Consider the following 20185-nt stretch of genomic DNA (forward strand, 5'->3'; position numbering starts at 1 on the left):
CCCTTTCCTTAAGGATCCACAGCCCAGAGGAAGAAATAGATGTACACTACACACACACACACACACACACACACACACACACCTATTTATATGCCTGCTTCAAAATGCTCCCAAATAATTGAAAGTGAGAAAATCCTCGGTCATTTATGATACATTTAATAGCAGAGAGTTGGCTAGATATAGTATAGCATATCTCAAAAAGTCCAACCAAACATCCCATCAAAGGAGAATAACAGTGCATATTCCTAAAAGAGCAAGGACTATAAGCGGTGCAACCTTCCATGGGGCTGAATTTTCTTTAAAGTTTCTTGTATGAAAACTGTGGGATTGAGAGGTACAAGTTATGATGTATAAAAGGGATAGGCTACAAGGATATACAGTGCAAGGAAACATACTTATTATGTTGAGAAGACTTTTAAATGAAATATAGCCTAAAAAATATTGAGCCTCTATACTGTACACCTGAAACTAATATGATGTAAATCAACTAAACTTCCATTTAAAAATTGAGATGTCAAATTATACTTCACAAAATATCTAAATACACAAGACAATGTTTCTTCCAACAGATAGTTCAACAAAATGTACATCTCAGGGAGATGAGAGCCATGTTGATCTTATGGCTTCATGTGTCCCGAAACCCTTCACCACATACCACTAGAGAAGTACAAAAATGCAGTTTCAGGAGCAGAAACATAGGAAAAAAGGATATTGGATTTTTTTTTCTTTTGGTGATAATAATCAGGATTTTAGCCCTGATTCTATTATTGGACAAGTTACCTGAGACTGCGTTTTCTCATCTGCAAAATCAGCATAACATCTTCTTTGGGAAGGAGTGGTTGGTGCAGAAGGAAGATCTCAAAGAAATTCTCCCCCTTCTCAAGGAGGAAGAGTTTCCAGGAACCTGTCAGTTTCAAAGTCACTTCACATTTGCCATTGGGTGGGGTCACAAGGGCTCTCAACTGTCTACACATAGGTGAGGCTTTCTCTCTATCATCCTCAAACTGATTCTGGTCTTACTTCCTCAAAGATCTCCAGCATCCTCATGTGCCTTCCTCCTGTGCTACAGTTAAACCCAGAGGGGCAAGATATCCAAATATATATTTGGGTTTAGAGGAAATAAAGAACCGCCTTAGGAGAGGCACTTCATTCTAGATTTCCAGTTATAATGTCAAGTATTATTTAATCCCTATCTACCATTTTTCTCCATGCAAACATTTCTTTTACAATTCTCATGGAAACACAGCTGAGTCAGAGCAGGGTTCAAATATTATTGACTCTCCTGGCTAAATCAATTCTATGTGTTTAGTGTATATTTAGATTTTATTTATTTTTTGATGTAGTGATACAATTATTAAGCATAAATGGATATCAGTGGAAAATAATTGTTTCCTTTTTCTCCGATTCCTTATCACACAGTTACCTTCTCCAGAGGCAACTAGTGATGTGACACATTTATGTAACTTTCCAGAGGTGTTGTCTGGAATTTCAGATGTGCTCTACTGTGATGGCGCACTGGCTACACGATTCTGCCCATCTTAGTTGTTGCTGATGTTGTTGCTTCACTAAGAATATGTTTTTGTTGTTGCTGTTGCTTCAGAATATATTTTTGGAGTTGTTCCCTTATTAGTTCACAGAGGGCTGCTTCATTCTTGTTAACGGCTGTATATTATCCCAGCGTTTGGACTGCACCATAGTAAATCTATCCATGTCCCTACTGAAGGACGGGTTTTTTTCATATGCTATGCTATCATATGTTCATACATCGTGCACACCATCCAATTTGGTAAAATCTTCCATTTAATGCACGTATTATTTTACCCAGGCATTTCAATTCTAGGAGTTCAGTTTTCAGTAATACTTATACAACTTGTGCGATGATCTATTTGTGATGACATTTACTGCAGAATTTCTTTTATCAGGAAGAACTGGAGAGAAATCAAGTATGTAAATACGGGCACACAGAATTGTACATCTGCCTCTTGTGGTCATCTATGCAGCTGTCAACATAAATGAAGGATGCCTGTACGAGCTTAAGTGAAAGCTGTGTATAACACACTGCTAAGTGAAAAGAGTAAACTGCAGTAGAGGCATGCATATGTTGTAGAGAAAAAACTAACAAAACAATTCATACATACAGAGTTCTAAAAGCAATGCTAAGAGTATCTACACGGAGACAGAAAGATTTTTGGAAATCCAAGTGGGCGAGCCTTCACTTTTTACTTTGTATATTTGTATCCTTTGCATAGGGCTTCCCTGGTGGATCAGTGGTAAAGAATTCTGCACTGCAAGAGATGCAGGTTTGATCCCTGGGTTGGGAAGATCCTTTGGAGAAGGAAATGGCAACCCACTCCAGTTTTCTTGCCCAGGAAACCCATGGACAGAGGAGCCTGGCGGGCTACAGTCCACTGGGTGGTTAGTTCTGGCCCAGCCCTCTGGAGCTGGCACAGTGATCAGCACTCGGTGTGCCCGTGAGAACAGAGCACTGATAGAAAAAGTCCCCACGCCGAGCCATGGCCCCAGAGCCCACAGAAGCACCCGGGCGCAGGGCCTGCTGTGCCCCCAGCCGCCTGTCTGCCCCCTGCTGCTGGCTCGCCCCCGGGGGCCACTGCAGGCAACACTGTGTTCTAGCACCTCTGATGACTATCTATACGGATAAGGAGGACGGGCCTGTTAAAGTACCGCTACTCCGGGAAGGATGGGATTCGCGACTCATACTCCCCTGAAAGATGAAGACGCTCTTATGAAACAAACATGGCGTCTACTGTTTCACAAACCTCTGACATCGTCATTTTTGTCAACTTCATCTTCTGTGTTAGGAAAGCAGCGGTCTTACTCAGCACTTACTCAGCACTGCTCGAAGTATTGTCAGATTGCGGTATCGAGTCACAGGGAAAGCAAAACATTTCCTGACCATTTGCAACCGCAGGCATCCAGGTTGAGGTGGATGCCTCTCATCCGAGTCTTGACAGGAGACAGCTGACTGTCTCTAGAGCGACTTCCAGGTCCCGGACTATTGGCTCTGCGGTCTACTCCTGCGCTTTGTCTCACCATCCTGCCCTCTCCTCCAAGCAACCCTTCCCAAATCTGCATGATCAGATGTGTCAAGATCCTTCCCCCCACCCCCCACCCCGCAGGCCCCTCGCTGCAGCCCCTCATCCCCATCCTGAGGGTGAGTGGCCTGACCCTCAGGAGCCAGGGTCTCACCTCCTTCTGAGGCCTTATGACGACTGTCTGATACTCTGGCCAGGCGTCCACCAGCACCTCCAGGTTGAATGGGTTTTTATTTCTAATGTGGAAAAGTGCCGGGGTCCAGCCCCGGCTGATCCACAGAATTCAAAGGGGAGACGGCTTCAGTGAACAGGATACAATAGCTTTATTTAAATATTAATTAGAGATATAAAGAGTAATAGAATGAGGATAGCTCAGCAGGAAAATTCAGTGGAGAAAAGAGGCTGAGTAGCTTGGTTTACGCGGAAAATCAATATAACCGGTGACGTCAGGTTAGCTCTGACCTCGGAGGCCACAGGCGCGGTCTCGAATAGTGGAAGGTGCCCCCCTCTAGGCGCCTTCTCGAGTGGGTCTTAAAAGCCCAGGCAAATAAGTGGTCGCAGAGGACCTCCGTGCTCCAGATGGAAACTCAGCCAGAGGTGGAGATAAAGAATGACATGGGGAGACCAAGCTTTGGTGAGCAAGGCCCGTAGCTTTATTTTCAACAGGAGCTTTTATACCATAAGCTGCACACAGAGGATAATAGGGGATGTGAAATCATGCAAAGTCAGCAGTCTTTGATCCTTATCGAAACCAGGGTTTCTTTTCTGCAAATTTATCGTATACAAATGGTTTAGGTGATTTACATCATCTTCTGGCCAGAAGGCCTATTAACATTTTATGACTCTGACAAAGGTTTGTCAATCCATAAGACTTATTTTCTCTAAGAGTAATTATCTTAAGGTTTGGTGCCATCCTCCGAAGGTGTTAGATAAAGTTGCATTCCTATAGGGCGGATGTGTAATGGGTTTACAACAAAGGAAAGAATTTATTACCTTAAGGGTCTAAAGTTGCTAACACCAAGGCCACTACCTATTTTTTCTACATACCAAGTCTATTAATTAATACACATTCAAGGATACAAAACAGGGGATGTGGAAACTTGGCAGCAAGCATTGGCTCATCAATGAAATCTTTTACTAGTTTTATTCTGACAGTTTTTAACTCTCTGAGAGGCTCTAAGCTATTTGAATATCTTAAGCTTCCCATGCCTCTGGTGGCTGGGAGACTGTAAACAATCGTATGCATAGCTGTAGGAGTCCGGGTAAACTTGTCAGGCGAGTTAGAGAGCTATGTGAGGGGTTTAGATTTAAACACTCCTAATGCCCAGGAACTTTATTAACTGGAGCTGTAAGTTAACTCTTTTTTCAGAGAGAGTGAGATGGTGGTGGGGGACAGCCCCCAGAAAGTCAGAGGTGAGAGCACAAAGCAGTAAGGTAGGCAGACTCTGGTTTTGGGGGTAGATGCTCGAGAATATCCAGGGGGACTCCTGAGGCTCGATCCCGCCTTTGCGTATGCCGAGCCTCCTTCCTCATGACCTTTGCCACGGGCGGAGTTCCTCATGCTGGCTCCCGGCAGAAAAGGGCGCCTACACCTACAAGAGCAACAACAAAGCAGCAGAGGATGACGTTTCTCTCTGAGACAGGGTCTTGCCTGTGGCACAGGAAGTAAAAGCAGGAGTTAGAAGGACTTGATGGGGGACTTCCCTCATAGTCCAGGGGCTAAGACTACCCCCTCCCCCAGTGCAGGGGGCCCAGGTTTGATCCCTAGTCAGGGGACTGGATCCCACCTGGCGCAGCTAGGGGCTCACATGCTGTGGCAAGAGATCCCACGCACTAGAGAGGCCCGGTGCAGCCACAGAAGCAAATAAACATTTTTTTAAAAGAAGGACTTGAAATGGCAGGACTGGTGGTTCCAAGATGGCATGTTGGACTATTCATCGAAAGACAGCCACACGCCTTCATGGTGATTGCAGCCACAATTTATTACTCCCTCCACCACGCTCTGCCCTCCGGCACGTCCTCAGACCCCTCCACCCTGGCTCCTGCTCAGGGCCGATCACAGAGGCTCACAGTTCCACTGGTTCCAGTCAGAGGGCATTGGCACGTGGTTGAGGCTCTGACTCATCTTCTGCATGATCTGGTTCTTGGGGTCCACATGAGAGTACACAGGGAAGCCCCGCTTGAGCAGACACTGGGCCTGCTGGTAGATGGCGTGGGTGACGAGCCCCTGGGCCCGGTACTCAGGCAGGGTGCCTGCCATCCGCATCTCTCCCGTCTGGTCCATCAGGGACCAAGACACAGGGGTCCCCTCGGGCCCCAGCAGGCAGAAGTTGGGGAAGCTCCGGATACAGCGCTCGATGAACCTCAGGCTCCTCTCGTTGCCGCCGAAAAGCCAGAATCTGTTCACCACAGCCGCGTGGCTAGGATCTGCAGATGAGAGCTTAAACATCTCTGGGTCACTGTGGGTGTTCCAAGAGAAAAGCACAGTCTGTGAGTTTAGAGGTTTCAATCTGTCCCCACCTCTATCGTCCTGAGAGAGAGAGGAGGCGGAGGAGAGAGGGCACACAGACTCCTGGACTGTGGCTGAGCTTGTGAGGATGGAGGACGAGAAAGAGGCTGCTGCTGCTGGACTGAGTGAGCTAGAAGGGCAAGACAGGTCGGAGAGGGCAGTGCAGGCCTGACATGCTCCAGAGGAGAGGACCTGGTGGCCTATTTTAAGCAGGGAGAAACACGGCTTGAATTACATTTTTTCAAAAAGCTTATTCTGGCTGCCTTGAAGAAGATGGATTGTGGGGAGCCAGGGTAAAAGCAGGCAGACAAGGCTGGAGGCTACTTGTGTATGAGAGGTATAAGTGGTTCAGAGTAGCTTTTATCAAACTCACATGGCCTTTGGTTTGCCATCGCCGACTGGTAAGTTCTTTACATCCAGCAGGGATGGAGTCAGTTCCTTTATTGTCTCAGATGCCATGTAGAGAATGTTTTTTGATCGCTTGACTTTGAAGGATTTCGTGGCTGCAAAATTTTGTATTACCTCATTCAGGCTGGACTGTGTACCTAGATGGGATTATAAGGAGACATGCCATGATTTAAGTCCATTCTAAGGAAAAGCTCTCCAGTGGAGTAGGAGTATCTGAGGATTTATAGACAGAGAACTTTGGGGATAGACTTGGGGCTGCTTCCCTGGTGGCTCAGCCAGTAAAGAATCCACCTGCAATTCGAGAGACCCGGATTCGATCCAGAGTTGGGAAGATCCCCTGGAGAAAGGAATGGCAACACAGTTCAGTATTCTTGCCTAGAGAATTCCACTGACAGAGGAGCCTGAAAATCTACAGTCCATAGGGTCACAGAGAGTTGGACAGGTCTGAGCCACTCACACGTTGGTGGTGCTGCTGTATGACTGGAGTTATGTAGTCAAGATCTGTACAGTTTTCCTTGTTTTACAAAATTGAAAACATGTCTAGGAATTCATTCAGTCATGGTCATACCAAGACCTAAGTTTCCTGGGCTACATAACCATGTGGTTCTGATGACCAAAGAAGGTGAGCTATCATCATTAGAGTTGCCACCATCTATGGAGAACTTACTGTGTTTCCAGTATGGTAGATGATTGCAGAGATGACTGCAGGGATGGTCCTCAGTTTGCCCACATGTCCTTGTATCCATTCCCTGGAATAGTTCCCCTCCTGCACTGCATCTGACCTTGGCCATATGACTGGATTTCACCAATTGGGAAAGAGTATATTGATGCAGGGAGGGGCTTAAAAATGCTTGCACGTTATGGCTCACCATGTCTTTGCATTTCTGTTTCCTTGAGATCAACACCACATGAATAGGCCTAGGCTAGCTTGCTGAGGACGTGTGGGCCTATTGTATGACCACAAGTAGCCAGCCCTGACAGTCAGACCATCATTCAGACATACCTTAGGCCATGTTAGAGAAACCAGCCCATGGCCCACCCATCAGCTGACTGCAGTTGCATATGAAAACCCAGAGGAGACCAACAGAACAACCGCCTTGCCAAGCCCAGCCCACCTGTCAGTTCACAGATTTATGAGCTTTCCTATGCAGTGAAATGAACTGAGACATCCGGGCATTGTACTCAGCAATTCCTGGTCAAGATTTCATTGAATCTTTTCAACACTGCTGTGTTTTGGGTCCTTTGTTGGAAGGACTGATGCTGAAGCTGAAACTCCAGTACTTTGGCCACCTGATGCGAAGAACTGACTTGTTTGAAAAGACCCTGATGCTGGGAAAGATTGAAGGTGGGAGGAGAAGGGGATGGCAGAGGATAAGATAGTTGGATGGCATCATTGGCTCAATGGACATGAGTTTGAGAAAGCTCCAGGAGTTGGTGATGGACAGGGAGGCCTAGCATGCTGCAGTCTATGAGATCACAAAGAGTTGGACACAACTGAGCAACTGAACTGAACTGAACTGATTATTCTCAATTCTATATATGTAAATCATGATCTCAGATAATGTCTCTGGCTAGGATCACATAGCAAAGTCACAGGCAAATGCCAACCTAGGTGGTCTGACTGTGGATGCTCATAACCACGACAGCTGTTCTCTGTGACCTGAGAGGTGATCTAAGAACAGAAGTCTCTGGGGCAAGCTCTGCTCTGATACCCAACCATCCTAAGGCACCCTGCAAGTGAAGGGTGAAAGTCTGCAAGTGAAGGGTGAAAGTCTGCAAGTGAAGTGAAAGTCACTCAGTCATGCCAGAATACTGAAGTGGGTAGCCGTTCCCTTCTCCAGGGGATCTTCCCAACCCAGGGATTGAATCCAGGTCTCCTGCATTGGAGGGGGATTCTTTCCTGGATGAGCCACAGGAAAGTCCCTGGGGAAAGCTCTGCTCTGATACCCAACCATCCTAAGATATCCTGCTTATGTCTGCAAAGTGTGGCACAAATCCTTGGCTATCCGGGGACTATGTACAGTCCTCTATAGCATCCCATACAAGCTTGGAGGGTGTTTCTTCCCCTTTACATGTACAGTTGTAGTTGAACAACAACAACAAAACTGTTGACAGCAGGTGGAGGGTCTGGAGCTTGGAGAAAGGACATAGATGACAAGAAGAAATTGCTAGGATGGAGAGGTGAGTCCATTCCTGTTACTTACTTTGGATCTGCAGATGCTGTTTCCAATTGATGACTTCTGGTAAGTCAAGGAATTCCTGACAATTCTTAAGATCTTCAGAGTAGACATGGTAAGTATTAGTGTAGTGATCAAGGTCATCTTTCATGTCCTGTTGTCATAAAGAAATGGGGGACAAAATAAATTTCTTATTTTTCATAATTTTAACCCTTTTTTCCCTAAAATCTACTAAACTGTGGTATTTTTCAGTACTAAAATATTGCTGTCTGTATTTGTGCACTACAAATTTTTCTGAATCATTTAAGCTATGAGGTATAAGCTATAAACTATTCAGGTATTCAAATTATGATGAAAAACTGAAGAATATTATATACATTGTGTCAAAATGTCCTCTCAAACAAAGGCACAACTATCTAGAAAGCACTTTTCTATATTTTCATTTTCTCAACATGGATAAAAGGAATTGACAAGGAAAAGTTTCTGTTGCAAGAATAAATTTTTCTTATTTCAAATACTTGTTGAACATATCAACTAGAGCATGACAGTATTAAATTTAGATATTGATAATTCTGGGTTGAAATTTCTATCTATACTTAATTAGGAAAAAGAAGATGAAAACCTATTAGAAATGCTTACTCACAATATTAAACTAGTTGAACAAACTGTAATTACAGAAAAACAATGAAATCACTTATGCAGAAAAATCCTGTCAAATTATTAAAAAGGGGGTGAGATTGTGTGCATGAAAAAGTCACAGAAAAACATAACAGCTAGTGCAGAATTATAGAATTTAAAAAATGTTTGGAATACGTTTCATAAAAATACATTCACAACTCAGCAATGACATCATTAACAAATTTTGTTTATTAATATCCCATTGAAGACAAAAGATCAAATAATTGTATTTCAGTTCAGTGTTTATCAATATGTTTATTCATTAAATATGTTTTTTTGTTTCCAGTTTTTAAATAACATTATTTTTAGGAAAAGCATATTTATATATTTATAAAGCTATAATTTTGCTGGATATTTTTAATGAAGTTAAAATGTTTTGTCTTTGAAATGTATTAACTATTTAGTTTTACTACTTTTTAATATTTTTCCAAAATGCATACAGAAATTCTAATATAAGTTTGCTTTTATAATCACCTTAGCTAACTGTCTTATTGTATACCTTCCTATTTTTGTCCTTGCTACTTTCTCTGGTTAGAATGTCCTCCATTCTTTCTCGGCCTAACAAAGATGTATTTATCAACAAAATCCAGTTCCAATGAAACATCCATTCAGAGGTGTCTCTCACCTGATTCTGCAACTTCCGTCTTCAGCCTCCACAGCTCATCAGTTTTCACCAGTGATTTCTTTGTATGCTGTACATTTTCTGTTCTTGTACACTTTGTGCTAAATTATCATTTATTTATCTATCTATATTTCCCTCCAGACTCTGAGGTTCTTGAGGACAGGGGCCTGTTCACTGTCACTGCGTTTCATCTCCGTGTCTCCAGGGTCCACCACACTGCCAGGCACATGCTAGGCACGCAGCAAAGATAAACGTAACACGTTCACTCCACACCTGCCCCTTACCTGCTCCTGAGGGCGGATAACCACGGTCTGAAAATCAGGCCACTTGTCCACCAGGGCCTTTAGATTGAATGGGTTTCCATGGTTCATGTGCATGACGGTTCCATAAACCTGCAGTGTGCAGAGGAAGTGAGGGGGTCAACCTATCAGGAAGGGATGGCAAAGTACCTTCTTTGATCAGGACAAGGCCTATTTCTATGAAATCATGAAATTTTATAGTGGAAAAAAGACAAATAGGGCATCTATGTCAAAAATCTTCACGTGAAACCTTTTTTTTTTTTTTACCTGAAATGAGAAAATTTCTGCCCATCTAATATAAATCAAATTGCCAACATCTATTGGATCATAGAAAAAGCAAGAGAATTCCAGAAAAACATCTAATTCTGCTTCATTGATTACACTAAAGCCTTTGCCTATGTGGATCACAACAAACTGTGGAAAATTCTTCAAGAGATGGGAATACCAGACCACCTTACCTGCCTCCTGAGAAAGCTGTATGCAGGTCAGGAAGCAACAGTTAGAACCGGACATGGAACAATAGACTTGTTCCAAATTGAGAAAGGAGTACATCAAGGCTATATATTGTTGCCCTGCTTATTTAACTCGTATGCAGAGTACATCATGCAAAATGCCAGGCTGGATGAAGCACAAGCTGGAATCAATATTTCCAGGAGAAGTATCAATAACCTCAGATATGCAGATGACACTATCCTTATGGCAGAAAGTGAAAAGAAACTAAAGAGCTTCTTGATGAAAGTGAAAGAGGAGAGTGAAAATGCTGACTTAAAACCCAGCGTTCAAAAAACTAAGATCATGGCATCCGGTCCCATCACTTCATAGCAAATAGATGGGGAAACAATGAAAGCAGTGGCAGATTTTCTTTTCTTGGGCTCTGAAATCACTGTGGATAGTGGCTGCAGCCATAAACTTAAAAGATTGTTCCTTGGAAGAAAAGCTATGACATACCTAGACAGCATATTAAAAAGTAAAAGCATCACTTTGCTGACTAATATCTGTCTAGTCAAAGCTATGGTTTCTCCAATAGTCATGTATGGTTGTGAGAGTTGTACCACAAAGAAGGTTGAGCACCAAAAAATTGATGCTTTCCAAGTGTGGTGCTGGAGAAGACTCTTGAAAGTCACTTGACCAGCAAGAAGATCTAACCAGTCAATCCTAAAGGAAATCAACCCCAAATATTCATTGGAAGGACTGATGTTAAAGCTGGAGCTCCAATACTTTGGCCACCTGATGTGAAGAGCTACTCGTTGGAAAACTCCCTGATGCTGGGACGGATTGGGGGCAGGAGGATGAGATGGTTGGATGGCATCACTGACTCAATGGAGGTGAGTTTGAGCAATCTCTGGGAGACAGTGAAGTACAGGGAAGCCTGGTGTGCTGCAGTCCACGGGGACCCAAAGAGTTGGACACGACTGAGCAACTGAACAACAACAAATATAACTCATACATGCATATGGCAAAATATTTGGACAAACAAAGTTAGTGATCTTAAGAAAATCACTCTTTTTTTTGTAGGATTTATTATCTTTTCCCAGACTGTCTTCTAGTCATACTCATGTGCTATGCTTAGTCACTCAGTCGTATTTGACTCTTTGCCACCTCATTGAGTCTTGACACCTCATATTTGACTCTTTGCCACCTGCCAGGCTTCTCTGTCCACGGGATTCTCCAGGCAAGAATACTAGAGTGGGTTTCCATGCCCTCCTCCAGGGTGTTTTGCCAACCCAGGGTTTGAATCCCAGTCTCCCACATTGCAGGTGGATTCTTTACCATCTGAGCCACCAGAGAACTTCATGGACATACACAATTTTACAAATGTAAAATGATCAGATACATGATCTTTCCCCCCACTGAATAAATTGTGGAAGTACTTCTATGTTCATAAATATAAAATTTTTAAATTATGTTCTAATTGCTGCAGAGGATTCCATTATATAGAATCAGTACCACAGTTCATTCGTACCTTTGCCTGTTAAAGGTCATTTCAGCTGGTTCCAAATTTTCATTTTAACAGATAGTTCTTCAAAGAGCATGCCTGCACAGACATCTTTGCATGGGCACCTGCTATTTCCTTACATTATCCAGAAGGTAATTACTAGTTGAAAGTTTATGGACACATTTAAAACTCTTTCACATGTCTTCATAACCCCTTGGTGGCAATTTCCTCCCACCAATAAGCAAAGGCTACAGCAAAATGCCCAAGAGAATGGACTGTGGAATCCGGCGGCCTGAGTCCAGTCTTGGAATCCCAGCCCCACCGTGTTGCACAGGCTGTTGAGAGAGAGGGAAGAGCAAGGAGAGAATGTATGAGGGCACCCTTGGGTCTTAAATACTCTAGTTGTTTGAGGGGTGGGGAATGCAGCAGTGAATGAATTCTACCATGGGCCTCGTGACTCTTGTGGACATGAAACCTCTGCAGATACCAGCATGGAAACTGCCAGAGACCAAAGGTGGAAAAAAAAAAAAAAAAAAAACAAGTTATCCAGTTGAATGACTTCTACCGTGGTTAATGGTGACCAAAGACTGTTCAACATCTTTCCCTCCTACCACTCTCCACCTCACGTGAACTATTGATGTTAGATCATGGAGAAAGAGGAGAAAAGTCTATGTTGCCTGATCTTACCTGAATGTACTGTTTTCAGCCATGAATGGAGGCTTGAAATAGATATTCAGTGGAGTCTGGCAAAATTCATGTGTTTTTACACAGCAGTATCTGGGGGGTGTAAAACTATTTAATGTGCTTGTGTTTAGTCGCTCAGTCGTGTCTGACTCTCTGCAGCCCCGTGGACTGCAGCCCACCAGGCTCCTCCGTCCATGGGATTCTCCAGGCAAGAATACTGGAGTGAGTTGCCATTTCCTACTCTAGAGGATCTTCCCAATCCAGGGGTCGAAACTGTGTCTCTTGCATCTCCTGCATTAGCAGGAGGATTTTTTACCACTAGTACCACCTGGGACGTCTGTAAAACCATTTTATATTAATATATGATTCATTACAAGATCTGAAAATATGTGTAACTGTTCTCTTTCTTATTCCTCTGGCCGATTAATTAAAACCTTTTTTCTATTGAACTCGGAACATAGTGAGTCAGGCAACTACTCTAAATTGACTCAACTGGAGTTCACACACAATAAAATGTACTGAATAGCCAACACTGAGAAGGGCAGATGGACATTATCTGAACTGAGACTCAAGTACTGAGTTCCAGGTTACAGTTCCATTAAAAGTACCTGGCAAACAAGTACCATAGATTTGAACTAGGGTATAATGTGCATCTCCAATATACAACCAATGCTGTTTCTTCAGGAAAGCTGGGGACCCAAGAGGACCACCTTTTCTTAACACAGAGATGGTCCGCATAAGGGCCTTGGACCCACCAACAGTTTTCTCGAAATGTTTGGAGTCCACTTAACTCGAGGAGAAAGTTTTAGGCTGAAGAATATTAAAAAATAGCTACTCACCATAAAAAATATCTTAAGCAAATGTTCTTAAAATGTATGATTGATCTTATGTCTAAGAAAAAATTGACTGTTTCTCTGAGAGTTTGCCTGGATCTTAAGGATTTATCAAGTGAAAGGTAACAGAGATTTGTATTTAGTGGGATCCACTGAAGGGGGTGGTTTTTTAGTTTTAAATTAGTTGATCTGAAGTCATTTTCAGGCAGTAATTTAAAGACAGGGTGAGTTGTTTCATTCGTCCATTTTTCTCTTTTTCAATATTTATTTGGCTGCCCCAGGTCTGAGTTGTAGAATGCACGTCTCTAGTTGCTGCCCGTGCTCCTTTAGCTTGGCACGTGGGATCCAGTTCCATGGCCAGGGATCGGAACTGGGCCCCCGCCTTGGAGTGTGGTGTCTGAACCACTGGACCATTAGGGAGTACCCCCCTTAGTCTATTTCTAATAAATGAAGCCATATGATCTAGAAATAAAATACTGCCAGCACTTTCCACCTTTATACTGAAAGAAGAAGCAGAAAAATCTATTAGAGAGTGAGGGGGTGAAAAATGCATTTACCTAATCCCAACTGTATGCATCTTGTAGGAGTGTCTGACAAAACAGTAGAAATCTAGTTTCTAATCTGACCTAAGAAACAAAAAATATTTCAGGGAAAAACGATTTTACACACACACACACACACACACACACACTGTTGCTGTTGTGCAGTCACTCAGTCATATCTGACTCTGCAACCGCATGGACTGCAGCACGGCAGACCTCCCTGTCCTTCATGATGGCCCAGAATTTGCTCAAACTCCCCACAGACACATGGTTGCATTTAAATTCCACTGGAACGGACACCATCCCTTTCATTGCTAAAGAAAAACATAGGCGAGGACCTCGGCCAGTCAGTAGAGCTGCTATGGAACAGTTCTGGATGGGGGCATTTATGAGTATTCCCTATTTAATCCTAACGTTTCTGATCAATTGCACTAGGTGAACAGAGATCCTCAGTGTCAGCCTGACTATCAAAATAGTCTGATGTGCAGTGTGTTCAGAGAAACTTGGAAATTTAAGTCAAATAGAAATTGATTCATTGGTAATTTCAAAGGCGGCTCATGATCTGGCAACTGTTCCTTTAGGGAGAAAAAATTAAAAATTAACATGCAGTCTTAGCTAATTTTGTAGGAGAGCTCTGGGCAAATTCCCAGTGCTATTATGGAATGTTTCTTAAAAAGGAGCAAGGGAACACTTTTTTATTCAACTTGGAGAAAAAAAGCAATGTTAGGTCTCAGGCATTCCTATGTTCATACCATAGCACTGCAGCTCACTATCTGGGGTATCGGGCAAATCACTTCACCAAGCCTCCATCTTCACAGCAGTGATGTGGGCATAACAGCGAACATCTTGCAGAGAGGTTATGCATGTTAAACCAGAGGAAACATGCTCTAAGGCCTGGCACAGAATAGGCACTTAGCAAACACTAGTCTCTCTTCTTCATTCGCAGGAACTTCCTAGTCCTCACTCCCCAAGGGGAAAACTCCCCAAGAATTTGCCATTGTCACCTTTAAGGACATAGGAAGGCTCTTCCTCAAGGATTTCTCCAGCATCTGCAGCATCTGGGCACCTTGCAGCAGGAACATCATGCAAGACACGTAAGCCTAGAGAGACAACCAGGAAACAGCCATGAGTGAGAGGAGCTGGAGGAGATTCAGGAGCAAGAGGAGCGAGTTCTGTGCTGATTGCCAGAGCCCTCTTCAGTGTCTCTCTTCTATTTCTCACGTGTATACAGCTTATAGTCTAATCATCTCTAGTTATAAACCTATTTATACATATTGATATAGAAAAACCACGCAAATACATAGTCCCATTTTCAATACCTAAAGATGAAATGTCTATTTTGATTCATGTGTCAAAGAACTGGCTCATTCATTCACATTGTATTTGTTTTTAAAATTTTTTGTTGGCATATCGCTGATTTACAATGTTGTGATAGTTTCTACTAGACAATGATCCCTTTTTTTTTATTCAGACAGAACAATCACTCCCTTTTCTCTGCTCTCGTAAGTGCTTTTGCATACTTGCGTTACAAAACTTGTTACTCTGGGCTAGAGTTTACTTTTCCAGACTGTATTCGCCTCTGGGGCAGGAACCTCATCTTATTTATTATCCTATCTGTTACACTTCTTGCAGTCAGTTCAGTTCAGTTGCTCAGTCGTGTCCGACTCCTTGCGACCCCATGGACCGCAGCATGCCAGGCCTCCCTGTCCATCACCGACTCCCAGAGTTTACCCAAACTCATGTCCATTGAGTCGGTGATGCCATGTAACCACCTCATTCTCTGTCATGTGGCACATAACATGCCCTCAGTAAGTGGGTGATGAGGATGATTTGATGCAAGAAATGCTGTATTTACCTGTTTAGTAACTCCACCTTCCAGAGACATAGAGATTGACTAATCCAACCAACATATATGTATTGAGTACATAATATATGCTGGACATGGGAAAGGTTTCCAGTTGCTTTGTACTAAGGTATGTCTTGAAGAAAAGTCCAGAGCCTTGTCCTGTATTGGAGGATTTTTTTTTTTTTTAATCTATTTACTTTTGGTTTTACTGGGTCTTCCTTTCTGTTCAGGCTTTCCTCTAGTTGCAGCGAGGCGGGGCTGTTCTCGAGTTGCAGTGCACGAGTTTCTCACTGCAGTGCAGGAGCTTCTCACGGCAGTGCTTGGGCTTCCCACTGCAGTGGCTTCTCTTGTCATAGACCATGGTTTCTAGGGCGCGTGGGCTCAGTAGTCATGGCCCCGGGCTCCAGAGCACAGGCTCAGTGGCGGTGGTGCACAGGCTTACTTGCTCCGTGGCACGGGGGATCTTCCAGGAACAGGGGTAACACCCGTGTCGCCTGCATTGGCATGCAGAATCTTTACCACTGAGCCACCAAAGAAGCCCTGTTTCAAGATCTTAGGACTGTAAAAAGGATAGCATTCCTGAAGGCTAATCTTACCTTTCATCTCGAGGCAACTCATAAGGAGTTACCCGAGTATAAGATGACCCCTGTGGGGTGAGGTCAGAATAGCCATCATTAAAAAGTCTACGAATAATAAATGTTGGAGAGGCTATGGAGAAAAGCGAACCCTCTTCCACTTCTGGTAGGAATGTAAATGGATGTAGCCACTATGGAAAGCAGTATGGAGGTTCCTCAAAAAACTAAAAATAGGGTTGCCCTTTGATCCAGCAATCCCACTCATGGGCACATATTCACACAAAATTGTAATTCAGGAAGATACACGCACCTTCTGTTCATAGCAGTGCTGTTTACACCAGCCAAGACGTGAAAACACCCTGAACGCCCATCGAGAGAATGGACAAGGGAGACATGGTATAATATATATACACACACATGCATATATATATACACAGTAGAAATGCACTCAGTCATAAAACAGAATGAAATAATACCATTTGAAGCAACATGGACGGATCTAGAAATTATCATACCAAGTAAAGGAAGTCAGAAAGAGAAAGATAAATACCGTGTGATATCACCCGGAAGTGAAATCTAAAATGTGACACGAGGGAACATATGTGTGAGTCAGAAACTGACTCACAGACGTGGAGAACTGACTTGCGGTTGTCAAGGGGGATGGTGGTCGGGAAGGGAAGGATTGGGAGTGTGGGGTTAGCAGATGTGAGCTATTACATATAGGATGTTAGGGTCAAGAGCAAAGTTCTACCATTCAGCACAGGGCACTATACTCAACATCCTGTGATAAACTATAGTGGAAAGGAAAGTCAAAAGGAATATATGAAAATATATATGTGTTCAACATGTATAACTGGAGAATTTTGTTGTATAGCAGAAATTAACACAACATTATAAGTCAACTATACTTCAACAAAGTTTTTAAACAGTCTGTGTGGTGTAATATCACCGTATTTCCTGAAAAGCATAGGGTTTAGAACCATCCTTCACGGATGCACACAGGAACCAAAAACCAAGCTTGGTGGATAGACTGAAAACAACTGAGCCCGAGATTCATAAATCAAGTAGACTGACAGCAACCGAAACAGGAATCTGGACAGACTACAGGGCTTTGGACACGCTCACCCTGAGCTGCAGAACTGGGTAACAGGCAGCGTCCTGGGGAGCGAAATCCAAACCTTTGACTTAGTTATTCCCAGAAGAAGAAATTAACCCAAAGAAAACAATCCAAAAGGAAGCAAAAACGCTCTCAGCAGAAACTGATTAAGCTACATGAACATAATAAGCAAGGACTGAACAAAAGCGCAGTGTGCAGCTGAGAGAAAGGAAATATGGACTATGATACAGCTCCATGATGGTCACCTCTTCTTCATACACAGGGACGGGTGAGAACAGTTAGAATGAGAAAATGTAGGACATAAAACAGCTCATACACCATAAATTCAAAAGAGAACACAAAAAGCTGGATTGTGGTGGTAGCAATATAAGTGATTTCTTTAAAGCAAGTTTATTACAGCAGATCTGTTCTGTATTCTTGTCCTTACTCATGTGTTCATTTCCTCTCTGACATGAAGTACAACAACTTTCTTATCATTCAAGGAGACGAAACGCTGCCTATCTTAAAATATAACCAAAAGGAATAAACAGGGTGATGTTTAGAGTGTCGTCTTCACATATTCAGTTCAGTTCAGTTCATTTCAGTCGCTCAGTCATGTCCGACTCTTTGCGACCCCATGAATTGCAACACACCAGGCCTCCCTGTCCATCACTAACTCCCGGAGTTCACTCAAACTCACGTACATCGAGTCAGTGATGCCATCCAGCCATCTCGTCCTCTGTCATCCCTTTCTCCTCCTGCCCCCAATCCCTCCCAGGATCAGAGTCTTTTCCAATGAGTCAACTCTTCGCATGAGGTGGCCAAAGTACTGGAGTTTCAGCTTCAGCATCATTCCACCCAAAGAACACCCAGGACTGATCTCCTTTAGGCTGGACTGGTTGGACCTCCTTGCAGTCCAAGGACTCTGAAGACTCTTCTCCAACACCACAGTTCAAAAGCATCGTTTCTTTGGTACTCAGCTTTCTTCACAGTCCAACTCTCACATCCACACATGACCACAGGAAAACCATAGCCAAGTGCTCCATTTACCCACACACTTCCAGGAAAAGCCCAAATCTTTCCTCATTCTTTTATTAGTTCAGATCTGGAAAATGCAAGATTTTTTTCATGGTATGTAACAAGTTGCGTTTTCCAGAATAGGTGATGGATACACTTTTCTTCAGTTCAAGCTATTCCTTTTTCTTATATTTATCATCGTATTCTGAGCATAAGACAATATGAGCACTTTGATTTGTCTTATGTAAGTGGAGAAGATGTCACAGAGCAATGATTATCCTTTTTTTTGGAATGGGTACTTACCTGGAAAGCTGTCTTCACAACAAGCTTTGCAGAAACACCTAAAGAGGAGCCTTCTGTAGATGATGAAATTTCTCTTTGATGCAGTCAGTTTGGTGGTGTCTTGCTGAGTGCCTTTAGGGATGCTTTCTGCAGAAATTGCTAAGCGGAGGCTTGCGATGTGGACCTTGCACTGAGGCAAACAGTTAGGAGCCAGTGTTCATGAAATCCAGCCCTTGCAATCTGGGTCTCGTGTTGTGGGAACGGGTCCTGAAAGGTTGGGAGGCTGCCAGTGTGCATGTGAGCCCTCTTTGTGAAACACCAGGCTGCTCTTTGCCCACAGGCCCTGCCGTTACTCTGAAATCCAAACTGCAGGAAACCAATAGGCTGGATCCCAGGTCACACTTGGTAGACAGTACCTCCCTCCTCTCCTTCCTGGTCTCTGTTGTTGCTGTTGTTTAGTTGCTAACTCGTGTCCAACTCTTTTGCAACCCCATGGACTGTAGCCCTCCAGGCTCTTCTGTCCAGGCAAGGAACTGGAGTGGGTTGCCATTCCCTTCGTCAGGGGATCTTCCCCACCCAAGGATCAAACCTCATCTCCTGCGTTGGCAGGTGGATTCTTTACCGCTGAACCCCAGGGAAGCACTTCACATTCTCAAGCACCTGCAATGAGTAAGATATTAGGAAAGATAGGGCTCCAGTGTGATTTGCATAATTTGATCTCCCTTTTTACGTATATTCAGAGCCAATCATTTGCAAGAATCCTAAAGCTGTCGGGATCCTCCTTTTCCTAGAATGAGCTGTGTTCTCTTCCCTGTCCATTCTGAGGCTACAGTTAAACATCTCCACAATGGGTCAACTTGGGCCTGAGTTTCACTTTTATCGAAAAGGATACTAAGGCTCAGTGTGGCTGAGTTAGATAGAATTTCAGTCCAGAGCCTTTCACGCCAAAGCGCCCTGGATCCCACGTGAACACTTGTCCTACCACCCTCAGAAAAGAAAGTTGGGTTCATAGAGAAGATAGTCCACTGGGTGAAACAACCAAGGAAGGACGTTTGAATCATCTGGGTCATTGTCCTCATCACTCTTATCCTTGTTTACGGGTCAGTGGGCAGTTTCTTTATGGAAAGAAGGAGTCACTCTGATCAGAGGAGCAGGGACAAGGGTGATTAATGTCTGGAAAGTCGAGAAAGCTTGTACGCTCCTTCAGTCCATAGACCAGCACAGCACAAGTTTACACACGGTTACCTCTGCCTTCCTAGAATATTATTGCTCCATCTTGTCTCCTAGGGTTAACGTTTGCTAAATTATTCATTAGTCTTCCTCCAAGGTTAAAGGCTGTGGAAGCACTTTTGTCTCAGAATAGCCATCATCAAAAAGTCTACAAATAACAAACGTTGGAGAGAATGTGGAGAAAAAGGAGCCCTCCTACATTTTGATGGGAATGTAAATTGGTGCAGACACCATGGAGGATGGTATGGAGGTTCCTTAGAAAAACTAATGGACGGACCATATGATCCTGCAATCCCACTCTTGGTCATATACATGGACAAGACAAAAACTCTAATTCAGAAGGATACGTTCACCTCAGTGTTCATAGCAACACTACAATATCCAGGACATAGAATCCA

General features: G+C 43.4%; 2 protein-coding genes across 2 annotated transcripts in view; both read right to left on the bottom strand.

Moving 5' to 3' along the window:
• The window catches only part of LOC147358843 (glycine N-acyltransferase-like protein 2), a 17983-nt gene extending 12968 nt beyond the window's left edge, over positions 1 to 5015 (bottom strand). The window contains exons 1-3 of the mRNA XM_086338231.1: positions 5008 to 5015; positions 3208 to 3322; positions 2487 to 2647 (exon numbers count right to left, since the gene is read on the bottom strand). Of these exons, the coding sequence (XP_086194357.1) occupies positions 2487 to 2647; positions 3208 to 3322; positions 5008 to 5015 (284 nt within the window). The remainder of the gene's footprint in view (positions 1 to 2486; positions 2648 to 3207; positions 3323 to 5007) is intronic.
• Positions 3684 to 18749, bottom strand: LOC147358844 (glycine N-acyltransferase). Its single transcript, XM_086338786.1, has 6 exons — positions 18579 to 18749; positions 14746 to 14841; positions 9732 to 9839; positions 8175 to 8301; positions 5936 to 6107; positions 3684 to 5512 (listed from the first exon to the last, which is right to left on the bottom strand). The coding sequence occupies exons 2-6, from the start codon at positions 14824 to 14826 to the stop codon at positions 5110 to 5112; spliced, it is 891 nt and encodes a 296-aa protein (XP_086194912.1). The 5' UTR covers positions 14827 to 14841; positions 18579 to 18749; the 3' UTR covers positions 3684 to 5109.
• Between the last annotated feature and the right edge of the window lie 1436 nt (positions 18750 to 20185).

The sequence above is a fragment of the Bos grunniens genome, chromosome 15 (assembly GCF_055505025.1).
Source record: "Bos grunniens cultivar Pamir isolate PY7600 chromosome 15, Bosgru_T2T1.0, whole genome shotgun sequence".
NCBI lineage: Eukaryota > Metazoa > Chordata > Mammalia > Artiodactyla > Bovidae > Bos > Bos grunniens.

Bases quoted from the DNA above. Each gene is read 5' to 3' on its own strand.
- LOC147358844 (XM_086338786.1), bottom strand. From the start codon at position 14,826: ATGATGTTCCTGCTGCAAGGTGCCCAGATGCTGCAGATGCTGGAGAAA. The intron at 6,108-8,174 runs GTAAGTAACAGG...AATCCCATCTAG, and splicing joins ACAGCATCTGCAGATCCAAA to GTACACAGTCCAGCCTGAAT. The intron at 5,513-5,935 runs GTGAGTTTGATA...GAACACCCACAG, and splicing joins GATGGCAAACCAAAGGCCAT to TGACCCAGAGATGTTTAAGC.